The 26,431-nt window shown below is 39.1% G+C and overlaps 1 protein-coding gene across 1 annotated transcript; it reads left to right on the top strand.

Moving 5' to 3' along the window:
- Positions 1-8,196: 8,196 nt before the first annotated feature.
- Positions 8,197-25,332, top strand: zmp:0000000629 (cytosolic phospholipase A2 zeta). Its single transcript, XM_023295849.3, has 14 exons — positions 8,197-8,456; positions 9,456-9,566; positions 13,009-13,151; positions 14,061-14,247; positions 14,309-14,414; positions 15,540-15,680; positions 17,521-17,586; positions 17,665-17,805; positions 18,020-18,166; positions 18,263-18,346; positions 20,342-20,496; positions 21,416-21,587; positions 24,571-24,745; positions 25,047-25,332. The coding sequence occupies exons 1-14, from the start codon at positions 8,343-8,345 to the stop codon at positions 25,096-25,098; spliced, it is 1,794 nt and encodes a 597-aa protein (XP_023151617.3). The 5' UTR covers positions 8,197-8,342; the 3' UTR covers positions 25,099-25,332.
- The last annotated feature ends 1,099 nt before the right edge of the window (positions 25,333-26,431 follow it).

Raw genomic sequence — 26,431 nt, 5'->3', positions numbered from 1 at the left:
ACACAGCCACCTGGACAGCCAATAGGAACACAGCTTCCTGGAAGTCCAGAGGGCTGGGTTAGTGAAGGAAATATAGTTTGAAGTTGAAGCAGAAAGTTAACAAAGAAAGTTGAAAACCACCTTCTGATCCCTGAAATCTCTGAGTTTTCACACAAAGAACACCTGAACATGTCAAACTGGTTCCATAGTAGAACCATCATTGTAAAAACATCATAGTGTGGTGTGTTGCTCAAAAAACATTAGGACCTGGCTGTCTAGGGTCACCGAGGAGCAACACAAAAACAGGACAAACGCTGGTTTCCAGGGGGTTAGGAGGCTATTTATTTGAAAGAGGAAGTTTACAACAACACAACATGTGAGCAGAAAAATCACAAAGTCTGTCTTTAGTTCAGCTGAAAATATTAGTTTTTGTCGTTTTTATTGACATGATCATTTTATTGATAATGATCAAAACATGAAATTTAGGTTGGTTTAAAGGAGTAGTCCACCTTAAATCTTTGAATGTTGACCTAAAAGATTGGTTTCAGGAAGTATTCCACCTACAAGGTCCTCACACATCCACCTTAAAGGAACATTTCACCAAAAATCCTTGGACATGCACCTAAAATGTTGCTTTAACCGAGTATTCCATCCAAAATCCTCAAAAAGACCTGAGGGGTTGGTTAAAAGGAGTATTCCACCTAAAACCTCAAATATAGACCCCAAAGGGTGGTTTAGGAAAAAGTCCTTCAATGTAGACCAAAAAAGTTAGTATGGAGGAATATTCCACCTGAAATGTAGACCTGAGAAGTTGGTTTTGAAGAGTATACCATCCTAAACATCCTTAAATGTAGACTAAAAGACTGTTTGGAAGAAAATTCCACCTAAAATCCTCTAATGTAGACCTAAAAGGTGAGTTTAATGGTATATTCCACCTAAAATTCACTACTGTAGACCTTGGAGGTTGGTCTGATGGTATATTCCACCCAACATCCTTGAACATAAACTTAAAAAGTTCCTTCAAAGGAATATTCTGCCTAAAATCCTCCAATGCAGACCAAAAAATCTTGGTGTAAAGGAGTATTCCACCTTAAATGTAGACCTAAAGGATGGTTTGGAGTAATATTTGACTCTAAAATCTTCCAATGTAGACCTAAAAAGTTGATCTGATGGTATATTCTACCCAACATCCTGGAACATTTACCTAAAAGGTTGGTTTAATGGTATATTCCCAGAAGAACCCTTGAACATTGGGCTTATTGGTATATTCCACCCTAAATACTTGTACATATACCAAGAAATCATTGTGCATCTCCAGAGAAGAAACAGAAAAACTGGTCACTGCTTCAGCATCACAAACGCTCTCCAGCATTGAGAGTGTTTTAGGAATTCATTCATTGTGTTGTGAACTTTGAAGAAGCAGAAACTTTACAGCTGCCAAAGATATGAGCTCCAATTCTGGATCCATCCATCCATCCATTATCTATACACCGCTTAATCCTCACTAGGGTCATGGGGGGGCTGGAGTCTATCCCAGCTGACTCAGGTGAAGGCAGGGGACACCCTAGACAGGTCACCAGTCTGTCACAGGGCTACATACAGAGACAAACAATCACTCTCACATTCACACCTACGGGCAATTTAGAGTAATCAATTAACCTCAGCATATTTTTGGACTGTGGGAGGAAGCCGGAGTACCCGGAGAAAACCCACGCATGCACAGGGAGAACATGCAAACTCCATGCAGAAAGATCCCGGGAAAGCCGGGACGCGAACCAGGGATCTTCTCGCTGCAAGGCGAAAGTGCTAACCACTACACCACTGTGCAGCCCCCAATTCTGGATGTTTTAGGAAATGAAGTTCATCAAATGAACACTTGATTTTTGCTGATAACTCTCATTAAATTAGTGAAGAAATCTAACATAAAAAGCTGTAAACTCTCAGGCAGCTTTTGTTAAAGTTTGTCTATAATTCTATCATCATGTTCTGGAACCAGGACTCTGCAGAAGTTCCTTCAATCAGATACTTGTGTGTTTCTATTTAAGGCCTCAGGTTTGAACATACAGCAGAGGATTAGAAAGGAGTGATTTGAATATTTAAATCAGTCCAGTAAATGTTTGGAGTAAAAATGATTAAAATTTTGATTTAGATAGATTTGTGTCATAAATAATATTGTAGAGTCTCACTTAAATATATCCAAATGAGTTCAATGTATTTACATTTTATAGAATATTTGATTTCTTAATCTCAATACTGTAGGGTCTGACCCTAAATATTACAATAATGATGTCAATTTAAATGATATTGTAGTGCAGAGTCATAAACTTTAATCAGCTAAACTTACATAATAAATATCACTGCACAATCTTAACCTGAACACTCATATTACTGAGCTAAATTTACATAAATCCTGATATTCTAGCGTCTTAACTGGAATATTTCTAACATGAATCTTTTTGTCTTGTGCTGATAAACAATAATAACCCGACTTTCAGATAATATTTATTGTCTGTGATTGTGAGACTAAATTCCTCCACATCCTATAACTTTACCTGCAGCAGCTGTAGGAATAAATAAAAATAAAATCTGTTCATTTCCACATTATGCACATTTATTTATTCTTAATATCTCAGACTGAATGGTAGCTGGCAGTAAAAACAAACTCATCTGCTGGACTGAATTTCCCTAAATGGAAACATGGACAGAATTTAACACTCATGTATCCATGGCAACGCTAAAGTTTCTGCTTCTTACCAAAGTTCACAACACAAGTAAAGATTTTAATGTAAAACTTCAGGGATGACTGCTGACCATAAGTATTCTGATCAATACTTCATGATCAATATCAGGACAGATGTTACAACTCCAGCTGTTGCATTAGACTGCAGTTATTCACAGAGAAATTAAAACATCACATTCCTCATAAAAACTAGATGGGACTTTTATTAAATAAAGTGTTGGTGAATAAACAGTGTAAAAAGTGCAAAGCAGCTCCATTAAATCAGGAGATGTGAGACTTCCACAGCATGGATCACCATCTGCTGTGTTGATTCATAGCTGAATGTCAGAATGAACTGAGAAAATGAACTGAAAAGCTGCTTTGAGCTGCAACATTACGGTCTGACAATCCAACACCATCACAGTTTTCATCTGGTTGTTTTGCTCCAACATGCTGTGAAGTTCAGTTTTTACCTGAATCAATACAGAGATTCTATTTCCAACCAAGACTGGAATAAAAATTAGAATGTTATGAGGTTATTAATGCAACTAAATCCTTTCAGATGGAAGGATTTACTTCTAAGTTCTAATTCAAGTTTCAGTTGGAGCACATTGCATTCACAAAGAAAAACAGCGAAACCTTCATAGCAACATTTAATAAACCTAAAGCTTCCCTGTTGGCTCATTGGTGGAGTTTGTTACTGAGCATCTGAACCTTAAATCCAGTGAGACGACCATCTTCAGTCCAGGCCAGTCAGAGAACTTCAAGACCTTCCATCAGCTGGACCAGATGTGGCATCATCTCCCTCTGAACATCTGGATGACAGGAGAAAAGACAGAAATCAAACACAGATCACAGAAATACAATTTATTCACTTTCATCATTTTATAAAAGTAGCATGAACTTTATTAAAACTTGACAACATCAGTAATGAAAGTAAATGTTTTTATCTCGTGTTGAAGCTAAATTTAAAGTCAATTTTAATGACAGTTTATCCTGAGAGGAGTGAGAATGGAGCTTTTCTTTCATTTTTAGAATATTTCCTCAAAATATTCTGTTTATTATTGGCTTTAGAAGCATTTTTCTTTACTTATTTACTTTTAGATACCTCAGACTGATACACTTTGCTGGTTTGCCAATAATTCCATGTACAATGACAATAAAGATCTTCTATTATAACATATTTTGCTAAAACAAGAACTGCAAACCTTCTCAACCATCTCTCAGTCTGTAAAATTCCAGCTGCGACAAAGAATTATCTGGCGGGGTGGGGGTGTGGGATTGTTGTTTTTATGGTAAAATTCCAGCAGCTGTGGTCACGAGAACAAGACTTTAAAATTACAGTAAAACATTTTCTACATTTACAGTAAAGAAATGTGTTGATATTGTTGATTTTAGGGTTTAAAAAGTGCTTCATCCCATATTTTACTGTAAAAAATAAAGTTTTAACCTTTAACAATGTGAAAATTTACATGAAAATACTATATAAAATAAAATTTGTGTAACTTATTATAAATATTCCAGCATTTTTCCATCATCAAAAAATTGTGCTTAAAACTGTAAAATATTAAAGCATATGTTCGTTATTAACACAAAAGTACATCAATTTGAGCGGTAACAAACTGTTTTTTTTACATGTAATAAATACTTGTTCTAAATATTGCAGCATGTTTCCACTATCAGCACAGCAATATGCTCATTTAACTGTTAAAAAACTGGATTCTTTTCGAGAATTAAATGCAGAAATTACAGTATTGTTCTACATATTATGGCATCTTTCCATTAAAAACTGTGCAGGAGTTGGGAAATGTATGTTTTCAAGAGAAAAAAAAATCTAAAAAAAACATGCTTTTCTCCTGATGAACTCAGTTTGAGTTTACAGATTTTTACCGTAAAATGTACAGACATTTTTTACAGTGTATTCCAGGAGGTCTTTGCCAGTTTAACATATCATTCCAGATGGGATAAACTTTGCAGAATGATTAGAATCTGCAGTATTATCACAGGTATAAGGTGGTAGTTTACTCTGGTGACATAAAATCATCCAGAGCATGGCAGCGTCGCCAGAAGAGGGCGACTGTGGGGTGATCCAGTAGTTTTTAGGGTGCATGTCGTAAGGACACATCCACTGTGAGCAGCAGCTCCCTGGTTGCAAGTCCACCAAACCATTTGCTGCATGTTTCTGCCCTGCTCTCTTTGCCATATTTCTTTTCTCTCTACACTGTCATATCAAATAAAAGTAATAATCCCCCAAATCATCCATCTTTAAAACAGGCAATGCTTCTGTGTTTAGTTTTACAGCAGCTTCTATGAGAGCTTGCTCTCCTCATGGCCTTAATATTTCTTCTTTGGTTCCCAAATGAGCCTCAAGGTTTGAGCGAACATATTTCTATCACTTTGGTGGAAACATTTTTCTAGACTTGTAGACATAAAAAGAAATTGAGGAAGTCTTATCTGGAACCGTCTTGCTATTAAATTAGTATTTCTATCAATATCCATCCATTGAAATGAATATTTTTATGATAAAATGCTGCACAAAGCACCATTCAGTGAGCGTAATTCTAAAACATGCTGTACCTTTTGCTGAATATACAGCCTCAAAAGCACACATAGTACGTGCAAAGTAAAAGCTTGGAGGAAGGGAAAAAGAAGCAGAAATTCATTGGAGAGTAACGTCTCCTCAGTCAGAGCTGTGTGCACTTAATTCCAAGCTTTTTAAGAAGCTTCAGAGCTACTTGTTTCCTCCTCAGGATAAATTTCTGCTCCCCAGGAGACGAGGACCGGGACTGAAACACAAAATACTGCAGCAGAATTATAAAGTGCACATAAGAAGCAGAGTTAAAACGGTTGACATACACTTTAGCAAAACTGTACAGATGGTTCCTCAGTTTAATATGAAAAATGAATTACCTGAACCCATGTATGCAGACGTTGAATGACTAGTTCTCTTCAATTTTTCACTGTCGGCCTGTTTTTTTTCTGATAAATTTCAGGACTGCAGGGGCCCAACGTCAAAGTGAATACTTGAAAATGCGCTTGGCTTCCAAACAGAGAAAACTGCAAACGTACAACCAGAAGATGTGTGTCAGAAAGGAGAAGACTCCGGTGAGTTGTTGACGTTGTTACTGCAGAAGGAAACAGGTAGGTTTTAATGGGAGAAGGAGGCGGTGGTGATAAGGTGGGACAGGGTGGAGGGTGAGGCAGCCTGGAGGATGAGATAGTGGAAATGGTGCAGACGAGGTAAGAAAGAAGCCTTTATTCTCATAAATACATTTCTACAGCACTGTGAAATGTTGTTTTTGCATGTCCCAGTTGGGGTCAGAGCGCAGGGTCAACCTTGGAGCAGGAAGGGTTAAGGGACCAACAGTGGCCACATTGATGTTTGACCCTCTGACCTTTCCAAAACTTCACCGTTGCGCCACCACTGCCCCAGGTATCAGGGGTTGTGGAGGGTAGATGGTGGAATGTGTGAGGAAGAGCAGGCAGGCTGGATTCTTGAAGACAGGGGTGGAGCTGTGGCTGCTGCAGGGCGGTGCACTCTTCAATAACAGCCTCGAATGAAGAAGAGATCACAGGAGATTTATGATGATGGATGTTAGGAAAAACAAACCAACACCCAGAGCTGCCAAACCTACTGTGGACGGCACCATGGTTCAGCTCTTCTTGTTTTTAAATGACTTTGTTTTTGTGCATGTTATATCCAAGCTTAGCTAACACACAAAGCCAGAATGACAAGGGAGACTTAGAAGTAACTATCCTTGAAAATGAATAAACACAATAAAACAAGAATGTTCTGGTTGATTAATTCTATTAATTAATCATTTTGTTTTTTATTCATAAAAATAGCCACTGCAGTATCCCACAGCCCACAATGACCTTCATGATGCTGGTTTTGTTAAACTAATAGCAGTTCAAACCTCAAAAAACAGCAACTATTCATATTTATCAACCTGGAATTCATGAAATCTGAGGCAGTTCTTCATGAAAAATAACTTAGTTGATTATCAAAGTAAATTTCTGTCTATAAACTATTCAGTGTAGTGTTTCAGCTGTACCTGTGTGCTGTTGGGTGGTTTGATTTAATATGAATCATTGCATGTTTTGTTCACAAAAATCAGCCTTTTAAAGTAACTAAAGCAACCAAATAAATGCTGCAGATTTAAAGAAGCACAGCACCAGAGTAAATATATGCTTTGAAAGTGAGTTTCTGAGATGTTTGGGGCCAAATACAATGACTTCAGTCTTGTCTGAATTTAGTAGTAAGACATTATAGGTCATCCAGGTCTTTATGTCCTTAAGACAATCTTGCAGTCTAGCTAGCTGATTAGTTTCATCTGGCTTCATAGATAAATACAATTGAGTGTCGTCAGTGTAACAATGGAAATTAATACAGTGCTTCCTAATAATATTGCCTAAGGGAAGCATGTATAATGTGAACAGTATTGGTCCTAAGACAGAACCCTGAGGAACTCCATGATTAACCCTAGTATGCTCAGAAGAGTCATTGTTGACATGCACAAACTGGAACCTGTCTGATAAGTAGGATTTAAACCAGTCCAGTGCTGTCCCTTTAATGCCAATAGAATGTTCTAGTCGCTGTAATAAAAGTTTGTGGTCGATTGTATCGAATGCTGCACTAAGGTCCAATAAAATAAGTATAGAGACCAGTCCATTATCTGACGCTATGAGAAGGTCATTAGTAACTTTCACCAGAGCTGTTTCTGTGCTATGATGCACTCTGAAGCCTGACTGAAACTCTTCAATCAAGCTATTCCTTTGCAAATGTTCACATAATTGATTTGCAAAGATGGGGATCCAGTGTAGGGAGTGGAGAATGAGAGGGGCACATTTACAGGCTCTCATCAGGATACTGGCAGTGCAGTTCTGGATGAACTTCCGGATGTTTTTGCCAGGAATCCCGGTGAGGAGCCCATTGCAGTAGTCCAACCTTGAAGAGACAAAGGCATGGACAAGTTCCTCTGTGTCTGAGAGAGTTAGGGTTGGACGGAGTTTGGAGATGTTTCTGAGATGATGGAATGAGGTCTTGCACAGTTGGGTTTAGTGATTTGTGAAGGCCAGGCGAGGATCAAACCTGACCCCCAGATGAGTGGCTGAGGAGGCTGAACTGCCCCAAAAACTGCAGTTTGCCATCGGGTAACGTAGACTAGTTTTGTTGTGTTTAAGAAGAATCATATCTGAGCTGCTGCAGCAAATGATGGAGGAAGAGGTGAGGACTACATATAACTCTAAAAAAGGCAGCAGTGAAGAGTTAAGGAATCATTTCCATACAATGATTTTGTAAACAGATTAAGTTTTAGGTGTTTGATCAATATAATGATGGATAAAAGCAGCTTTAAACTTAGATTTTGGGTTGAGAGCACTGGTGCTGCAGCCAACTAACTCCTCCTTGTTTTTCCGGTCTGGTTTGAATTTGACATCTGATATGTGGTAGAAAATGCAGCAGCCAACACATGGGAGAAATAAAGAAGTTGATGTATGTGTGTGTTATATTTGGTAAATCTGACTTCTTGTGCAGCTTCTGATCAGACAAATGCAACGGCAGAGAAGCAGACAAAACACAGAGTGAGTTGCAGATTTACTTGAGGTGTTAGGCAGTCATTAAAGATTATATCCACTCCCAAACATGAAAGCAGGAAATACAGGTTTCCTGGTTGCGGTGGTTTGGTTGTGGCTCATCATTTCAGCAGGTCTGGCACAAGAAGGTGGCAACATGGAGAGAAATGCAACTGCTTCTGAGGTGAGTCATGCATGAACAAAGATCTGGATTGTATATTTGTATTTAAAAATTTTAATTTGTAGCAAAAAAAAATGTCAATAGCTACTAGAACTTCAGTTAAAAACAAATACTACTTTATACTTTTACTCAGCTTCATTTCAGCAGCAAGTATTGGATTTTATACTTTACTTTCATCTCTTCACAGATTCAGCTTGATGATACAAAACTATAAATGAAAGTTACTCTGCAGTATATTCAGCTTTTTAAACTATAGTCCCACCTTTAGCATGTCCACCATTAAATGGATGTAGGCAGTAACTTATTTTGAAATGGGGCTACTCTGCAGAATTAGTCATTCTACTTTTATTACTGTCATTTTTTTTTATCTTGATGCTAATGCTTTCATTGCTTTTCTTTAGTTAAATTCGTGAATTTTACACAGAATTCTGTTATATTTATACTACCTAAAGTGTGGACATACCTTCTCATTCAATGGTTTTTATTTATTAATTTGTACATTTCAGATTAATCCTGAAGACATCAGAACTATAAAAGAATACATATGGAATTATGTTGTAAACAAAAAAGTGTTAATCTGTTGAACCGGAATACATATTCTGTGAACAAATCTTCTTAAATGAGGCTGAAAATGTGTCACTTAGTCTAAGTTTAATATGTCTAATCTTTCACATCTCTGTCATAAACAAAAGATGATCACATTTCACTTCATTTTTTATTCAATACATTATTTCTGAAACACTAAATTACCAGCTGGCTGAGGCATTGAGCTGTATACTGACAGCAGGTAGGAAAAGTAGATGTAATCATGGCTCCTATTGTGGAAAATACTGAGAAAGTGCAGTGGCACTTGGGGAAACAGAACATGTATTATTTTCTATTATTTTGCAGCAGCTGCAGGAATATCTCAGGTGATTCTTTCACATCAACAGCATGTATAAGAGCGTTTCAGATTCACCTCTGAGATGAAACCAATGTTCTCCCGTCCTTGATTCTTTGCAGAAAGCCGTCCGTCAGTCCCAGTCGCTGTGTGACGGCGAGCGGGAGTTTGTTCAGAAGAGGAAACAAATAGTTCTGGAGACCCTAAACAGTTTGGAAATCAACTGTACTGAAGTAAGGAAGAAACAGCTTCTTCTTTCTTCTTCCTGTCCTCAAAGAAAACACCAAAGCCTGTGTCCTTCATGGGTTCTGAGCACAGCTTCATGTCTTATTTGTGTTATTTTCCTGCTCATCTTATTAGTAGTGCAGCTTTTTGACTGTAAATATTAAAATGTCTGGAAGTTTAAAGTCAAGGCTGAAGAAACAACCAAGACTTAGCAAACTGCAGATTTTCAGCTCTTCTAAGTAAATATTGTCCACGTTGCAAAGTGTAGAAATCACTTAATTGGTGAACAGATACTGTGGTTAAATATGTAAACGGCTGGTGTTATGAATGGAGCATAAAACAGTCTATAATATTATTGTAATCACACAAAACACACTTAAATGCAGTCACAGAAAAATTTATACTCACATTTTTGTTTTGGTACCATGTGATTATAATATAATTTTAGTGTTGTGTAGATAGAGAGAACACCTACAATAGATTATATATGCAATCTATTAACATACATGACCCAAAAATAGTCTGTTAATCAAAATATGTGTGAACATCGTAATGTAGGGCATGAACCTGAATATTTCAAATTTTCTGCTAAATATAAAATAATATAATGTAATATTATATGATATATTTAGCTGTTTTTTAATAATACTATATTATTAGAATAATATATAAGTTAATTGAAACACAAGACACTTGTGCTCCAAACAAGAAAGATGTGCACTCCGTGAAGGCCCCAGGCCTGACCCATCACTATAGACAGCAGTGAGCAGTGATTCCTAACACACCTCTGGGGGTCGTCAGGTGGAAACCTCCCTTCAACGGTGTTTCACCTATTTAGTCCCACAACACCTCCAGGAGGTTAGGATGAACTCTGGCGTTCCAGATTCACCCCCTAGTGCCAGTTCACACTGCTCCTACACAATCCAAACAGCACTGCCACGTTCAGCTGACTCAGGCCCGTTTAGGAGATGCTCCAGGTAGCGACCTGATGCTACCAGTTAGCTAGTGCAAGATGCTGAACACCTGGTGCCAACTGCTAAAAATTACAAAGAAACTACACATTTAGACTCTCCAAACCCCTCTAAATGCTAAATACTAGCTGCAAGACCACTACCATGTCCAAAGCAAACTTACCACTGACAAAGAAACTATACAAGCCAGCTCACCAAACTTGCTAGTGCTACATGCTAATGCTAACTGCTAATTGCTAAAATACATCACTATTTCAGCCAAACTCACCACAGACAGAGACTATACCAGCAGACTTCATCGAAGATGCAAGAACCAATTGCTAACTGCTAATTGCTAACACCACCTAACAAGAAAAAACAAGAAAAGCACTGAGAGAGCACAGTGCTCCGCCAAGACTGTTCATTCCTCAATTTGCGTATTCAGAAACCACAGCAACATAGAATCTGGCCATTTAATATAGATCGACCCACAAACTAACTAAATAAATAAATAATTTCCTTGAGTTAGCACAGGCATGTGTTGTGAAATTGTTGAAAATTTCATCCAAATCCGTTAGTCCATTTTTGAGTAATGCTGCCCACAGACAGACTCACAGACAAACGTACGCCAATCGTCACATAACTCCACTGCATTCCTTGGCGGTGGATTCCACCACAGTACCTGAGATGGCCGCATGGTCCCAGAGAGACTCTAACAGGCCACTCCCCCACCTGATCTGCACTTCCTCTTCCTGGATCTCTGTCCATTGGTGGAGGGAAAAGAAGGCGGGGAAGCAGAATGAAGGAGAGGGCTTGTCCTCTGCCTCCCTCTACTCCCTCTATTTCACCTCCCAGCTATTATTATTTCTCCTAATCCATCTCCACTGACTAGATCTAGCAGCCTCACCTGCCATGTTCCTCAGACTCTGCCCTTGCATATAATATAATATAGAACAATGATTGTACAATAAATATATAATATAAAATTATTGTATTATAAGCCTTTCTTATTTGATCAGATGTTTCCTCCACATTGCCATTTTCAAGATAAACCTCAAGACATTTCAGTGGCTTTTGACTGCTTTTAATGGTCTTAATATTTAATATTCATTCCATATTTATTTGTTAGAAGCTGCTGTTGTGTTCTGCCTGTTTTCAAATTTATTTTTAAAATATGATTTTCCTACTTTCATCCTGTCTTGATGTTTTACACATAATTTTGTCGCTGCTTGTCTGATAACACGTACAGTACTGTGGTCAACTCAAGCTGTATATAAATCAACTGATTTGACTATTGTAGGATTTTAATGTTAATATTTAATTTGGTCAGATACATTTAGATTTTATAAATACTAATTTAAGGCCTTAATATTTAAACTCTATGAGTAAATTTGTTGTGTCAGATCTTATGTATCTATAGGAAAACACTGAAGCTCAGTGTCTGCTGTTTTAAATCTTCTTCATAAATAACAGTGATTGACGACTTTGCCTAGTTTGGTACCTATAACCACGCAGTGAAACGCACATTTAAAACAACGTCTGTGTCCCCGTTAGTGACTCTGCCAGACTGTACTCAGGCATCGCAGTGCTAACATTTACTACATGGTGCTAAAAGCAAAGTAGACCTCAGGTTAAAGGGAATGTCATTAGCTTAGCAGATATTTGTTCACAAACCAGATTATTTCCTCCTCTGTCATAATTACAAGTCGTAGACAATAACCTGACACCAAAATACATAATTATGGATCACAGTAAGCAGCAAACTACCTTTTGGGTGATTTGTTTTTAATGGAGACTCATTTCAGTTATAAACACAACTGTAACATGTGTTTATAGTTCAGCTTTAGATGAACCAAGAAACACAACAACAAAGTGTTTCGTCTTTCATTCCTTTGATTTGTATTTTGTAAACGGAGGGATGTGTTTCAGTTTGATATTTACTGTTAGGTGTCACCTTTTCTATGGGTGAAACAAATGAGATACACTTAAATGAATTGCTTTGATCTGGACCACAAGTGTATCCAAAGTAGGTCAACAAGGACTATTAATGCTACGTTTTTGAGTTAGATTTACATAATTCATTATATTGCCCTCAAATGAACAGATTGCATTTCCGCAACATAATTTTAAGGGAGAGTGAATTTGAAGCTTCAAAATTTGTCGTTAAACTCACTGTTCTTTCTTTTTCTTTACTCTTTAATCCTTCTCAAAGGAAATGAGGGTTGAGTTACAGCAGAAAATTTTCAATGTGTTTGCACTTTTGCTTAATTTAGAACACCAGGTTAGAGGAACACAGTGTAAATTCAAGTTGATTGACTCCACAAAACTAAAGATTTATTTATTCTAAATGGTGCTTCACTTTAACTCCAGCTCATATCCACTTTGTGAACTGCTGGTAGGAGGCAGAGAGAATTTAATGCAGATGGATAAAGTTTAATATACTACGATGTGCTGGCATACATGGCAGCTTTAACCATCTTGGGGTCATGTCTCCATCCAGAACTCAGTTCCCCACATCGCCCTGCTGGGATCAGGTGGAGGTCAGAGGGCCGCTGTGGGTATGGTCGGTACCCTCTATCAGCTGGAGAAGGACAATCTGCTGGACACCCTGCTGTACCTGGCCTCAGTTTCTGGCTCAACATGGTAACAGGAATCCCAACCAGAAGAGTCTAAGTCCATGTTAGCTGCTGCGTGAGGGGAAATGACAACATGCTAACAGTGGTAGCCATAACTAGCTTAGCCTGCCTCTGTTATCTTTCTCCTAAATTACAAACCTTGTCATTTTATTTATCAGTATCAACTTCGCCACTTTGGTTCAGAACCCTTGAGCCCTTTCCAATTTTCCCAACAGTTAGGAGAATTCAGCCCAAATAAACATTTAGCTGCAATGAATTCCCGTTACTGGCTTTATGGTTAGTTTTCATTGCATTTGGCTCAGAATCACAGTATCTAATGTTTTAACTTACACAGAGTGAAATGTTCAGGTGTTGCTGGGCAGATAAAACATTTTCTTTGGTTTCAGTTTCCATTAAGACTTCAGTATGTTAGCATTTAGGAAGACGTGGGAGTCCAACTTAATGCTAACATTAAATGTTAGTAAGCTAATATGCTGCTAATTAGTTTGTTCTGTGTCCTTTTTTTAACATTCTTTCACTTTGAGTCTAGATTTTGAAGGCAATATGTGATTAGAACCATATATATCAGTTATCTAGTGAATTAACGATCATTTATTAAAATCTAAGAGCGTTCCGTTTTGAATCGGAGGATGTTCTGTTACCATTACTGTCTGTAATCATATAATGTTAACCATGTACACCATCGCATGAGTCAGTCAATGAAACCTGGACTTTGTCAGTTTTACTGAGATGTTTTCTACCTTTAAACAAATAGGACGTGTTACAGGGACGATGGTAAATGTTGCTACAGTTTATTGATGCTCAAGAATTAGAGCAATAAAATGATAAATCTTTTTTTTAATATACAGCTTTATTATACAGTACACACTACACTTATCTCTAACTGACCTGTCCGTTGTTCTCTCTCCTCTGATAGGTCCATGGCCTCAGTGTACAGTGACCCACAGTGGAGCTCCAACATGGACGGAGCCGTTTCCAAACTATCAGGTGATGGGGTCGAGCTGGAGGAGGCCCTGGCCTGGTTGAACGAGAGGGCCAAAGAAGAATACTTCTCTCTCACCGATATCTGGGCGGTCTTAACGTCTGCTGGCATCATGAAGCAGGTAAACACATGCATGCTGCTACTTTCTCTATTGAAATGCCGCTCACTCTGTGTTTCATCAGATGGACCTGCGACGTTTCTCAGATGAGGCTGACAGGAATGCCACCAACCCTTACCCCATCTACTGTGCCATAGAGAAGCACTGCTTCTCAAATGGGCCCATAGAAGGTACATACATGATATACACTCGCTACACTATCTCCTGAATGACTTATTGATATACAGTCATGGAAAAAATTATTAGACCACCCTTGGTTTCTTCTATTTCTTTTTCATTTTATTGCCTGGTACAACTAAAGGTATACTACCTAAAGAATACAATGAACACGACAAAAAATGCAGCCGATTCCATAATACTTGTTGTCCTATTTGACCTGTTTCAGCTTCACTGTATTCCAGGGTACATAAGAGACCATTTCATGTCATCAGCAGCACTGCACATCCAAAGGCCTAGAGTGGTTTCCTGCTGACATTCAAGCTGTAGCACAACTCAGAAGTTGTCAGCTCTCACATAACGCCTAAAACTAAAGAATTATGTGAAGCCACAAAGGCAGCCATCATGAGTAAGAGACAGGTTGTGAAAAAACTGGAGATCTCCAAGACAGCTGTTCATTACACCAAGAAAAAAACAAACCCAACGTGGTTCTACCAAACTGCTAGCTGGTCGCAGCAGGAAACGTCTTTCCAACAAGACGATGCCCTTTGCCACACAGCAAGGTCAGTTAAAGCCTGGATGGAGAACCAGAACATTGGAACCATGCCTTGGCTGCTCAATCACCAGATCTAAATCCAACTGAAAACCTGTGGAAAACCATCAAACCCAAAATGGAGAACCACAAGCCCAAAAACAAAGCAGATTAGTTAGAATTAGGCAACAGGAATGGGCTGCTGTGACAGCAGAACAATGTCAGAAGCTGGTGGAGAGCAGCCAAGACGCATGGATGCAGTCATCAGAAACTATGGTGATGAATCAGTACTAACTCCTGTGTGGATCATGGGACTAAAACAGACAGAAAAGAAAGCATGGAATCCTAAAAGCTGTTTTTGGCAGAACAATACCATAGCTACTGATGGAAGAACTGAAAGGATTTTGGTTGTTATCAAGAAAACCATGGAAAATGTCTGATATCAGCTCTGAAATTAAACTCTTAGGATCTATTTTTGTTGTGGTCGTTATACTTGTCCAAACAAATGTACCTTTAGTTGTACCAGACATTAAAATGATCAAGAAACTGGAGAAAACAAGGCTGGGCTACTAATTTTTCCATGACTGTGTATTGTCTTGTCTCTCAGGGAAATGGTTCGAGATAAGCCCTCATGAAGCCGGATTCACAGAGTTGGGTCTCTTTGTTGAAACATCTCTCCTGGGCAGCAAGTTTCAGAGCGGAGAGCTGCTGGAGAAGAAGCCAGAGATGGATATGGTCAAACTGCAAGGTGTGTGTTTCCAGGCTGAGCAGGTTACTGACCGAAGCAGCAGAGAGCACCTTTGATGTGCAGCAACCAGAGATCTGAAAAGCAGGGCTTTAATTTGTAGCTGAGCAACAGCTTTTATTTTGAAGTCATTTAAGTATTTATGAGGCCGTTCCAATTTAAAACATTTTTTTAAAGTAGCTACATGTTATCAACAAACTATTTGAATTCTTAACAAGTCTGATCAGCAAAACCTACAGATGCTGTGCTTGGTAAATTACAAATAGTGCACAAATAAGCACAGTTGATGAAAACTGTAAAGGGTAGATGCAATATCAAAGTTGTATCAGTTACTCTTTTTACTATATTACAAAATATAAAATCTGCATATGTTAATGTAATGAGGAGTCAGCAGAGAACCATTACTTAACTCTGCAGCTTTTCTATGTCTCATCTACTTCAGCTCATTGCTTTGGTTTTTGGACCAAAGCCGATCTTCTTTCCAGCTGCAGCAGACAACAATTTCTAAGACCAAAACCAACATCATCTAAAAAGCATTGATTCTCATTGGAATTTTCCATAACTTCAGTTGAATGCTCATGTTTCTTTGTGTGTTCCAGATGTATAAATAGGCGATTTTTTGCTAAGATGTTAGCCATAATTAACAACTTGATGAGGTGTCAGTTTGACTCCAAGAGATGAAAAAATTTTTTAAAAATCAACAATTATTTTAAAAAGAACTAATAAGCAAACAACTTTAACATTAATGGCATGCAAAGAGTTGGTGTAAAAAATACCCAGATAGAAGAACCTGACTGGGTAAAGCTGATGGATTCATAGTAGGGTTCTTAGAGTCTTTTATTAAACACCAGTGTATTAAAGACAAATACTTGTCAAGATCAAAATATTACTGTTGAAAGCAAAAGTAACTGAACCAACAGCATATATTTTGAAGTCTCTGAAAACATCCCTTTAGAAAAAAATCAGCATTTCTCGGTAACATTAAAATCCCCTCAAGTTCGATTAGTTGGCGACATTAAAAGTTTAAATATTAGGGCACAATTGTGGTAAAGTAATGAGCAATACACTTTAAATATTCACTGCTAAAATCAAAGGTAAAAAGTCATCTGGTGAGGTTTTTTTAAGGTTTAACTCAAGAACTTGGTGAATGCGAGTCATTTAAAATGTACAGATGTGGTTTTCATTTGGCTAAACTTTTCCAACAACTCATTGATTAATCACCACTTTGTGAAAGTGCCTCGCTCACTTTGGATCATCAAGAAGATCCCAGAGAAGAATGAAAATGTAAAACAATACAAAACAGTTTAAAAGAATAATGCGCTGACTGAAAAAAGTAGTTTTACGGGCGTTCAAATGTACAACTAGTGCATGTCATGAGTCAGTTTAAAGTGAAGTTTGCATCCATGTTTGTTATAATGTGAAGCTTATATAATAAATTTAATGGAAAATGAATTTAACAGGTGGTCACCCAAGATTAGTGTCACCAGTTCAGTCATAATCTCTTCTAATGAGGAAATGAATACCAGGAAAGTTTTTTTGCAGAGTTGATGACGTCATGAAGTTGACCCTTGACCTTCTTGAATGAAAAATGTCATGAATTTTGTGAAAGTTTGTCTATAAATCCTTTGGGTATGGCCTAAAATGTGTTTTGTCAGGTCACCGTGATCTTTAGCCTCCAAAATCCACTCAGTTCATTCTCCAGTTTGAATGAATGTTGGACAGAAAGACAACCTGAAAACACAAACCTTTTGGCCACAGGTGTTACCGGTGGGGAGGCTGAGAAATGAATTGATGGGATTATTGGTCATGCATTCAAATCAGCCCTCATTTTTTCTCTGTGCAGGTGTGTTAGGATCTGCAGTAGCTGATGAGGAGACTGCCAGAGATGCCATCCCTCCCTGGCTGAATGGTAATCACAGTTTGAAATTCATATCTAGCATCTGGTGCTAGATGTTTTATTTTAAACACTTGCTCTCCATGTGTTCAGTGCCAGAGTATATGGACAGTTCTGCTCAAGAGTACCTGCTTGTCTACAATGTCCTTAATAAACTGGCAATCCTGACCAGAGGCACCATTAAAGGTCCTGCTGCTCTAACTGACCTGGACATGATACAGAAAACACTAAAAGGTAGGAGTGATGAGGACGATCATCTTGCTCTAAATACGTTAAATCTTCTTTTGTAGCTAAAAGCTAATTCATGAGATTGCTACTGCTGAGAGTCAGAAAAAAAATGCTGTCATTGTTTCAACTTTCTTCCCAATTCAATTTTTCTTTGCTCCGTGGTGCAACAAATGTCTGATTGAAAATGCCACTATGCCCATTAGATTCCTATGTTTTCCAGACATGGTATATAACAATCAGTCTGCGAGGTTGCACTCGAAGACTTCAGAGGAAAGGAAGGATGCTTTTAAAGAGCTGAGCCTGGAGCTGCAGGCTGCTGTAGAGTCCTGGTGTGAAGGTCTGCAGGATGGACCTTTCAAAAGACAAGGTCAGAGGATGACATGACAGATAAACAGCCAGAATGCTGAGTGTTGCTAAGCAAGACACATATTTCATTGTATTTCTTTTCAATGATTTTCCCCAGTTTCTGCCATTATAAAACAAGTCATTCCTCTGATTCATAAATGGGAGTGGGGAACAACCAGAAACTTCCTCTATCAATTCCAAGGTGAGAAGACAAACCTCTGATTCAACTGTTGCACAAAAACTCTATATTTTGTGTCTTTAAATGTGCTATGATGAATACTTTGGTATTAAAGCAATATTATGATATTCTGAATAATGCATTTGTGCTGTTTTGTGATGGATTTGAAGTTGAAATTGATACAACTTTAATGAAAATGAAGCTGCTGCTAGATAGCGGTTGGCTTAGCCTAGTTTAGCACAAAGACTTCCATCATATCCATCGTCTTCCTCTTATCCGGGGCCGGGTCGCAGAGGCAGCAGGTGAAGCAGGTCATTCCAGAAATCTCTCCCCCCAGCAACGCTTTCCAGCTCATTCTGGGGGATCCAAGGCATTCCCAAGCCAGACGAGATATATAATCCCTCCAGCAGCTTCTGGGTCTACCCCGGGGTCTCCTCGCAGGCGGACTTGTTCGGAAAACCTCCAAAGGAAGTCTCCCTGGAGGCATCTGAATCAGATGTCCAAACCACCTCAACTGGTTCCTTTCGACGCGAAGGATCAGCAGCCCTACTCCGAGCTCCCTCCGGATGTCTGAGCTTCTCACCCTATCTATAAGGCTGAGCCCAGCCACTCTGCGGAGGAAGCTCATTTCAGATGCTTGTATCCATGATCTTGTTCTTTCCCTCTTCACCACGACGGTTCAGTACAACTTCCGCATTACTGCTGACGCTGCATCAATCCACCTGTCCATCTCACGCCCCATTTTCCCACCACTCATGAACAAGATCCCAAGACACTTGAACTTCTTCTCTTGGGGAAGCAACTCCCCCCCCAACCAAGATGGAGCAATCCACTGGTTTCCATCAGAGAACCATGGCCTTGGACTTGGAGGTTCTGATCCACATCCCCGCCGCTTCACACTCAGCTGCAAACTGCTCCAGTGCATGCTGAAGGTCATGGTCAGATGAAGCCAACAGAACCTCATCATCTGCAAAAAAAAAGCAGAGATGCGATCCTGAGGCCCTCAAACCGGACACCCTCCTCACTCTGACTGTGCCTTGAAATCTTGTCCATGAACACCGCCAACAGGATCGGAGACAAGGACCAGCCCTGGAGGAGTCCAACACCCACCGGAAACATGTCTGACTTTGTGCCGCGTATGTGGGCACAGCTCTCACTTTGGTTGTACAGGGACCGAATGGCTCGTATCAGAGAGCCTGGTACCCCATACTCCCGTAGTGTCCCCCACAGAACCCCTCCGAGGACACGGTCGTAGGCCTTTTCCAGATCCACAAAGCACATGTAGACTGAACTCCCATGACTCCGTCAGCAGCTCCGCAAGGGTAAAGAGCTGATCCACTGTTCCAGTGAATTCCAGGACGGAATCCGCATTGCTCCTCCTGAATCCGAAGTGCCACAATCGGTCGGAGCCTCCCTTCCAGCACCCTAGAGCAATGTCTTTATGTCGGAATTTATTGATTTCCCATTGAAATCATTGGTGATGTGCATCTTAGAATGACAGTAAAACAATACATTCAAATGTTCTTTGAGATAAGTGAATGAAAGTCTATGATGCTTCAAGCACTTTCTAGGTGGATTGGCCTTTCAATAGGCCAGTCCGCCTTTACACTTCAACTCATTCCATGAGTTGATTTTCCTTCAGTTTGAATTTTATTTAGTTTAAATGTACCCAAACCTGAGTATTATCAGGAAGAGACTCACCATTTAAAGAATTCTGAACAGAAATCTGTGTTTCTGTAATGCCAAAGATGTCAGTTTATGATGCATATCCAACCCCTTTGTCCAGTCCTGTCTTTGTTTCCAGCTGTTGTGCTGACTAAGTTACTGTCTGTTAGCTTTGGCTTCATATTCAGTATGTGAATATTAGAGAGGTTTCAATACTCAGAGGATGCAAACTGTAAAGGCAACACATCAGAGAAAGCCTTAAGTTAATAACTAATTGGTTTAGCTTAAAAGTCAAGCATAAATGGAGATTACATTGAAAAAACGTAACAATTTTAATTTTCTGTTGCCCTCTAGAACCCTCTGTTCCACCTTGCCTCCAGACTAAAGAGACTTTCCACCTGATAGATGCCGGGCTGCTGATCAATGTGCCCTACCCTTCATTTCTGGGAGACAAGAGAGACATCGACCTCATCATTGCACCAGAGTACAGCGCTGGAAACATGTTTGAGGTGCTGTAAGATGAGTCTGTTTCTCAATGTGCCTGAACCTTCAGCTGAAAGTTACTGATAATTCCTATCCTATAGCACTTATACATGAGGTCCTCTGACTGCAAGCCAGTCAAGTCACACTTCTGTTGCAAGTAACAGTAAAAGAAGAAGTTTCTGTTGTGAAAGGTAATTTCTTTTACTGGATTTGATCCAACCAAGTCTAACGCCTCATGTTACGCAGTTTCTGATTCAGTTACACTTCAATTTGCTCACATCCTAGTGTGGCAAGTGTAAAACAAACTTTCTGGTACTCAAATTTCTGGTTAGTACAGACATGTTTAAACTAGAATGGAGTCATATAGGAGGGACCTTAATAGGCTTTTGTCAAAGTGATACTCGACAATTTGTAAGGTGGAGCTGTTTTTGTTCAAAACTAGAGGCTCAACATATTTTCTAAACTTTTTTCTAATGTTTAACTGTCGGGCTTTGACCTCCCCTCATGTGTGCTGCATTTGGAGCCTTTTCTGAATAGTTACAGCTTCATATGTTTGACCTTCTGAATAACTGCTACAGAGCATCTGGACAACTTATAAGCATTTTAAAATTACTAACCCACAACAATTTATTGGAAATGTATTATTTTCCTAGTTTATTTGGTATTAATGCTCATGTTGTTTAGAAGATGCTTTGCAGATTTTTCTAAATGGTCAAACAGACAAGACTGTTGTTGTTCTTACATATAAAACTATTTTCAGCCATTAATTACAGCCTAAAATACTCCTATGAAGCTCTTGTTGATGTTTTGTCTTGGTGCAGATAAAACAAAAAAGATGGATGACAATTAAATCAACTACAGTCCCTCAGCTGGGATTCGCTGAACTGATAAAACTGTGGTGGCTGGAAAGTCTGAAACAATGTTCACTCTCTGCTCTCTGAACAGACTCTGACTGCTGCAAGAAATTATTCAGCCGAGTTGAAGAAGCCTTTCCCAGAGATAGACGATGCAATCCTGAGGGACAGAGACTGGCCGAAGGACTGCTATGTGTTGGAGGGAGGAGAAACGGCGCCCACGATCATCTACATGCCGCTGTTCAACAGACGGAACTGCAAAGGTCTGTTCCCACATCCTCACTTCTTCCTTGACTGGAACTGTGCTGCAGACAAATAAAACTGTCAAGATGTAACCAAACACAGGCGCTTGGCTCAAACTGCAGAAGTCCTTTTCTTTCCAGCTTCAAAGAGGCATAAAAATAACTCATCGACCGCGTTCTTCAAACATCCATCAAGATCAGGTATTTGGAGAAGTTAGCTGGAGAAACATTGGACACTTCTTCTGAAACAGGTCGGCTTGTCGTGAAACTCATCCAAAAGACTCAGCATCGAGATTTTTAAGTATTTGCTGCGGTTAAATAACACTAGAAATAACTAAACTCTTATTTTTACTGCAGTCAGATAACACATACTGATGTGGAACTATACATATTCAATGAAAGACAGCTGTAGCTCACTGCTTTGATTGGATTTCTAAGTCTAATGTAGCATCATGAAAGCAACTGAGCAACACTGGGAGACTTTTGGCAGAAATCATGTTCATGTTAGCCAATTTGTGTTTGGGTTTAATGCTTGTTATGTTGCCCTTATCCATCAGTACTGAGTGATCTGAGATGCAGATGTCATTGGAAGCTGTCACATTGCACAAGAGTTTAAGTTTACTTCTGTAAACCGACATAACTTTCTCTACAGCTGCATTTTTCTGACCAGTTTTCACCCATTTAAAACAAAAAAAATATATAGATAGGAAGCTACATAGATGTGGGAAGATTACAGTTTTGTTTTTGTCATTTTGCACAAAACAGACAGACAGGGAACATGGGAAAATTCCATTCAGTAAAAGTCAGGGCAGCTGGGAATCGAACCGGGAACACTTTGCTATGGACCCAAGTTGTACATTCTGCTGTTCTGCAGAACATATTTGGTCTGGTTTCTGTCATTAGCATTCTGCTATTGGAAGAAGAAAATGCTCTGACTTGTTTGTATTTCTCTAAACCAGAGCTAAGTGAGGGTGTGCCCTCAAAATAGTGACTGGGATCGTTGCTTTATTGTAGCATTTGTTTGCAGAGCTTCTTGGAAAAAGTCAACATTTTCAGTGTGGTAGAGGTTGTTGTTGTCATTGCCATAGTAAAGTGGATTTTGAAAACAGTAACAGATGGATAGCTGAAGTTCAGGAGAAAGCGTAGTACTAAGCAAAATACTTGGCCAATGGGAGGCTTATATAGTCAGACTATACGTACCTGAACCTCTCCACTACCTTACCCCAACCTTCAGAAATGAGCAGGACACCAGACCTATTTGATGTAACTGAAGTTGAGAGGGTTTCCAGTAATGCAGAAATAATTGGGCCATTTTATACCATGTCTGATCAATATTTGCAGAAAGATAGAAAAAGTGTGATAATTCTGACATGTGGCAGCATCGTTTTCAGCTACATCAGTTGTTCTATTTCTGTGGTCCAGACTGAAATATGTCTTTGATGATCCTCTGACTTCTTCTGCAGCACCACCCTGATGGTTTACTGTTTTGTCTTGTGAAAAGTTTTAATGACCACAGGATGGATTGCCATGAAATATGGCATTCAACATGACTAGGCACCAGCCAAATGAATTGAAACTACTTTGGTGATTCTCAGACTTTTCTTAAAGCACCATCATCTGGTCAAATTTTCATTTTGTGAGATACTTTAGTTCATGGCCAAATAACTGCTAAACTCATGACATCCCCATCAGACTCATCTGTACTTTGTGTTGAGTCCTGCTTGGCAAATGTTAATGTGCTTCCAGGCTAAGTGGAGATGGTGAACATGGGAGACGTGATGCTAAACAGCATTTTGTTAGCGTTGTCATTGTGAGTGTGTTTGCATGTTTGCATTAAACACAATGTACCACCATCACTCCAGTTACGGTGTAAACGAGGAGAATCGCCTCGCACGTTTCCTCTTATCAAGCTTCTGTTTTCAGCACCATTATTTTTCCTGGCAGTCTTGCAGTTGGCGTACTGGTAGTGTGTACAGTCCATGTGGTCACAAATGTTGGCCTGTACTCAGACATCCTCAGAGGGGTCTGTTGGAACCCTCGTGGACGTGATCAGATGATGAAATTTTACATCCCATGGACCCTCACTGACCTTCTGCAAACCCGTGGACACAGAAAGGATAAATTAGCCGTAACATTTACAGGATGTCTACATTCTGAAGAGAAAAATGCACCCAGCATGGTCACCTAACTCCAACCTCTTCCTGTTAACTCAAAGATAACTAAAGGTAGCACAGGTAACATTAACTTAGTAATGGAAAGAAATAGAGCAGCCAGAGCAGCAGTCAGCCAGCAATGCCTTCCTGATTCATGCACTGAAACTGGATCGAAACGTGGACAGAGTTGTGAAGACAATCAAGATAAGAACATAATTTAGTTCCAGGTGTAAATACAAAGACTCATAGATAAAATGTCAGTATCTAGAAACAGAGCACAAGTTTACATCTGGTATAAATGGGCCAACTGTATGACTATAGGTTCATGTTTTTGTAATAACTGATATTGACCAGCCTGATTAATTATCCCAAATGAGTTGCCTAATTATCTATAGCAATGAATGAAAGACCCTGGATCTGCTATAAAAGATCCAATCATGTGTATGTTGAACCACTGTTTCCACTTCTGGCCTCTTATACAATCTTTGTGGCTGTTTTTTTCCCCACATTTGACTTGTTCTTCAAGAATGCTGCAGCTGTTATCTATTAGCTTGGATGCTAGGATGATAATGGATGGAATATACAGTGAATTTGGTGAATCTTGCCATTAATGTTTTGTAAGGCATGTAACAGACTATTGGATACTCAGTTGTTGATGTGGCTTAGTTTGGATTTGAATGCACAATAGGACTAAAATGGGATAATTGTGATGTTCAAGAGGTCACGTTCAGAGGTCTGACATTACGTCAGTGGAACCCAGACAGTGCTGCAAAAGGAAGCTTCATGTAAAAAGTTGAAGTAAAAGGTGGCAGGTGACTGGAGGCTAAACAGCTCTTCCCTGTTTTCCATAGATGCCGAAGAGTTCAAAGCGAAGAGGGACGAGTACGCCACCTTCCAGCTGCCCTACACCCAGGAGAAGATTGACTTTGTGCTGGAGACGGCAAAAGCTAACATGAAAAACAACAAGGAGACGCTGCTGAGGGAGATAAAGAAGGCTGTTCTCCGCCGACAGAACAAAGAATACGGGTGGGTCTGAGTGGGAAGGGGTGTAAAGTGAGAGGGAGAGAGAGAAAAGGAATCAGAGATCATCACGCATCACTGTCAATGTAGGTCAAAGCTGAATCTGGGATCTGTTTGTGGCGTGTAATCTGTGAGCTCACTGTGTGTCTGTAAAAGAGAGTGATGGATTAGAAAAGATTCAGTAACAGGGTTTGATGTAACATCTGTGTGTCAGAGTGTGAGACTGAGTGAGAGATGTGGACTGCTGATGGATGAATAACTGGCTTATCAAGGAATCTAACATGTCCTTTTCTTCTTGGCCTTTTAGGAATCCTACATGGCAGCAGAAGCTTCATTCTTGCTTTACAGGTTTGCTGTGATTCAACATTTGTAGTTTCCTAATGATCAAAAGGCAGATGCTGTCTTAGCTTTATGTTATTGCTCTCAGCTACACAGGAGGCAGAGAAAACACAACTTATACAAGTTATAGAATGAATATACAAGCATGTCTGTTGGAAATGTGGTGGTTGGGTTTTAGTGGAAGTTTCACTTTAAATGTAAATGTGACACTACATCAGCTGAACAATTAATTGAAATAAAATCAACAAAAAACAGCACGGCCAAGAGCACTGTGGAGACGCATCAGCCTACAAGCAAGATTTTCCAGACACAAGAGAGAATTGTTCTTTATTACAGACTGCAGACAGTGGGTCACCCAGATAATTTCATGTTTTCCATGAAAACTCCCACTTTTATCCATGTGCTAACATAACTGCACAAGGGTTTTCTAATCATCAATGAGCCTTTCAACACCATTAGCTAACACAATGTAGCATTAGAACACAGGAGTGATGGTTGCTGGAAATGTTCCTCTGTACCTCTATGGAGATCTTCCATTAAAAATCAGCTGTTTCCAGCTACAATAGTCATTTACCACATTAACAATGTCTACACTGGATTTATCAGTCATTTAATACTATCTTCATTAAAAAAAAAAACTGCTTTTCTTTCAAAAATAAGGACATTTCGCAGTGACTAAACTTTTCAATGGTAGTTTAACTACTGTAACTTGTTTATGGAGATATTTAGAATCATGTATTTTGGTTCTTTCATAGATTTATTAAAGATCTTCTGGAAATATGACAGAATCTGCTGGATCCTAAATATACAAACAGAAATGTTAATATTTAGTTAAATCTGTACATTTCTGCCTCATTTTGGTTCTTCTGATGTCAATCTTCTTGTTTATAGTCATTTAGAATAATCATTTACCGCTTTAAAACAATATCTAGACTGGATTTATCATTCATTTAATGTTATCTTCATTGGAAAAAAACTGCTTTTCTTTGAAAAATAAGGTCATTTCTAAGTGACTCCAGACTTCTGAACAGAATTGTACATATTTGAATCTTGTGTCAATCATTAACTGACTTGAGAGCACAGAATTCAAACAGTTTATTTACTTTAAAATATTGCATTATTGCAGTGCATTTTCTGCAGCCTGTTTTGCTGTTATTGACTAATTTTCAACGCCAGATTGATGCTGCAACAGGAGCAGACGTGCATCTGAGATCTCTGTTGTCAAAGTCGACCATTTTCCTCCACAGCAGCTGGCTTTGAGCAGCCTCATTGGAATGAACCTCACACCTGTGAACCATGTGTTGTGTGCTGCACATCAAAATATGAAGCCTGACTCCCACAAATGAAGTTCCC

The sequence above is a fragment of the Amphiprion ocellaris genome, chromosome 19 (genome assembly GCF_022539595.1).
Source record: "Amphiprion ocellaris isolate individual 3 ecotype Okinawa chromosome 19, ASM2253959v1, whole genome shotgun sequence".
In the NCBI taxonomy this organism is placed as follows: Eukaryota; Metazoa; Chordata; class Actinopteri; family Pomacentridae; genus Amphiprion; species Amphiprion ocellaris.
The sequence above is the reverse complement of the archived record's forward strand: the minus strand, read 5'-3'. Positions and strand labels throughout refer to the sequence as shown.

Coding starts and splice junctions, on each gene's coding strand:
- zmp:0000000629 (XM_023295849.3), top strand. CDS start 8,343: ATGAAAGCAGGAAATACAGGTTTCCTGGTTGCGGTGGTTTGGTTGTGG. Junction 9,567..13,008: donor TGGAAATCAACTGTACTGAA/GTAAGGAAGAAA, acceptor GTCTCCATCCAG/AACTCAGTTCCCCACATCGC. Junction 14,248..14,308: donor CTGCTGGCATCATGAAGCAG/GTAAACACATGC, acceptor GTGTTTCATCAG/ATGGACCTGCGACGTTTCTC.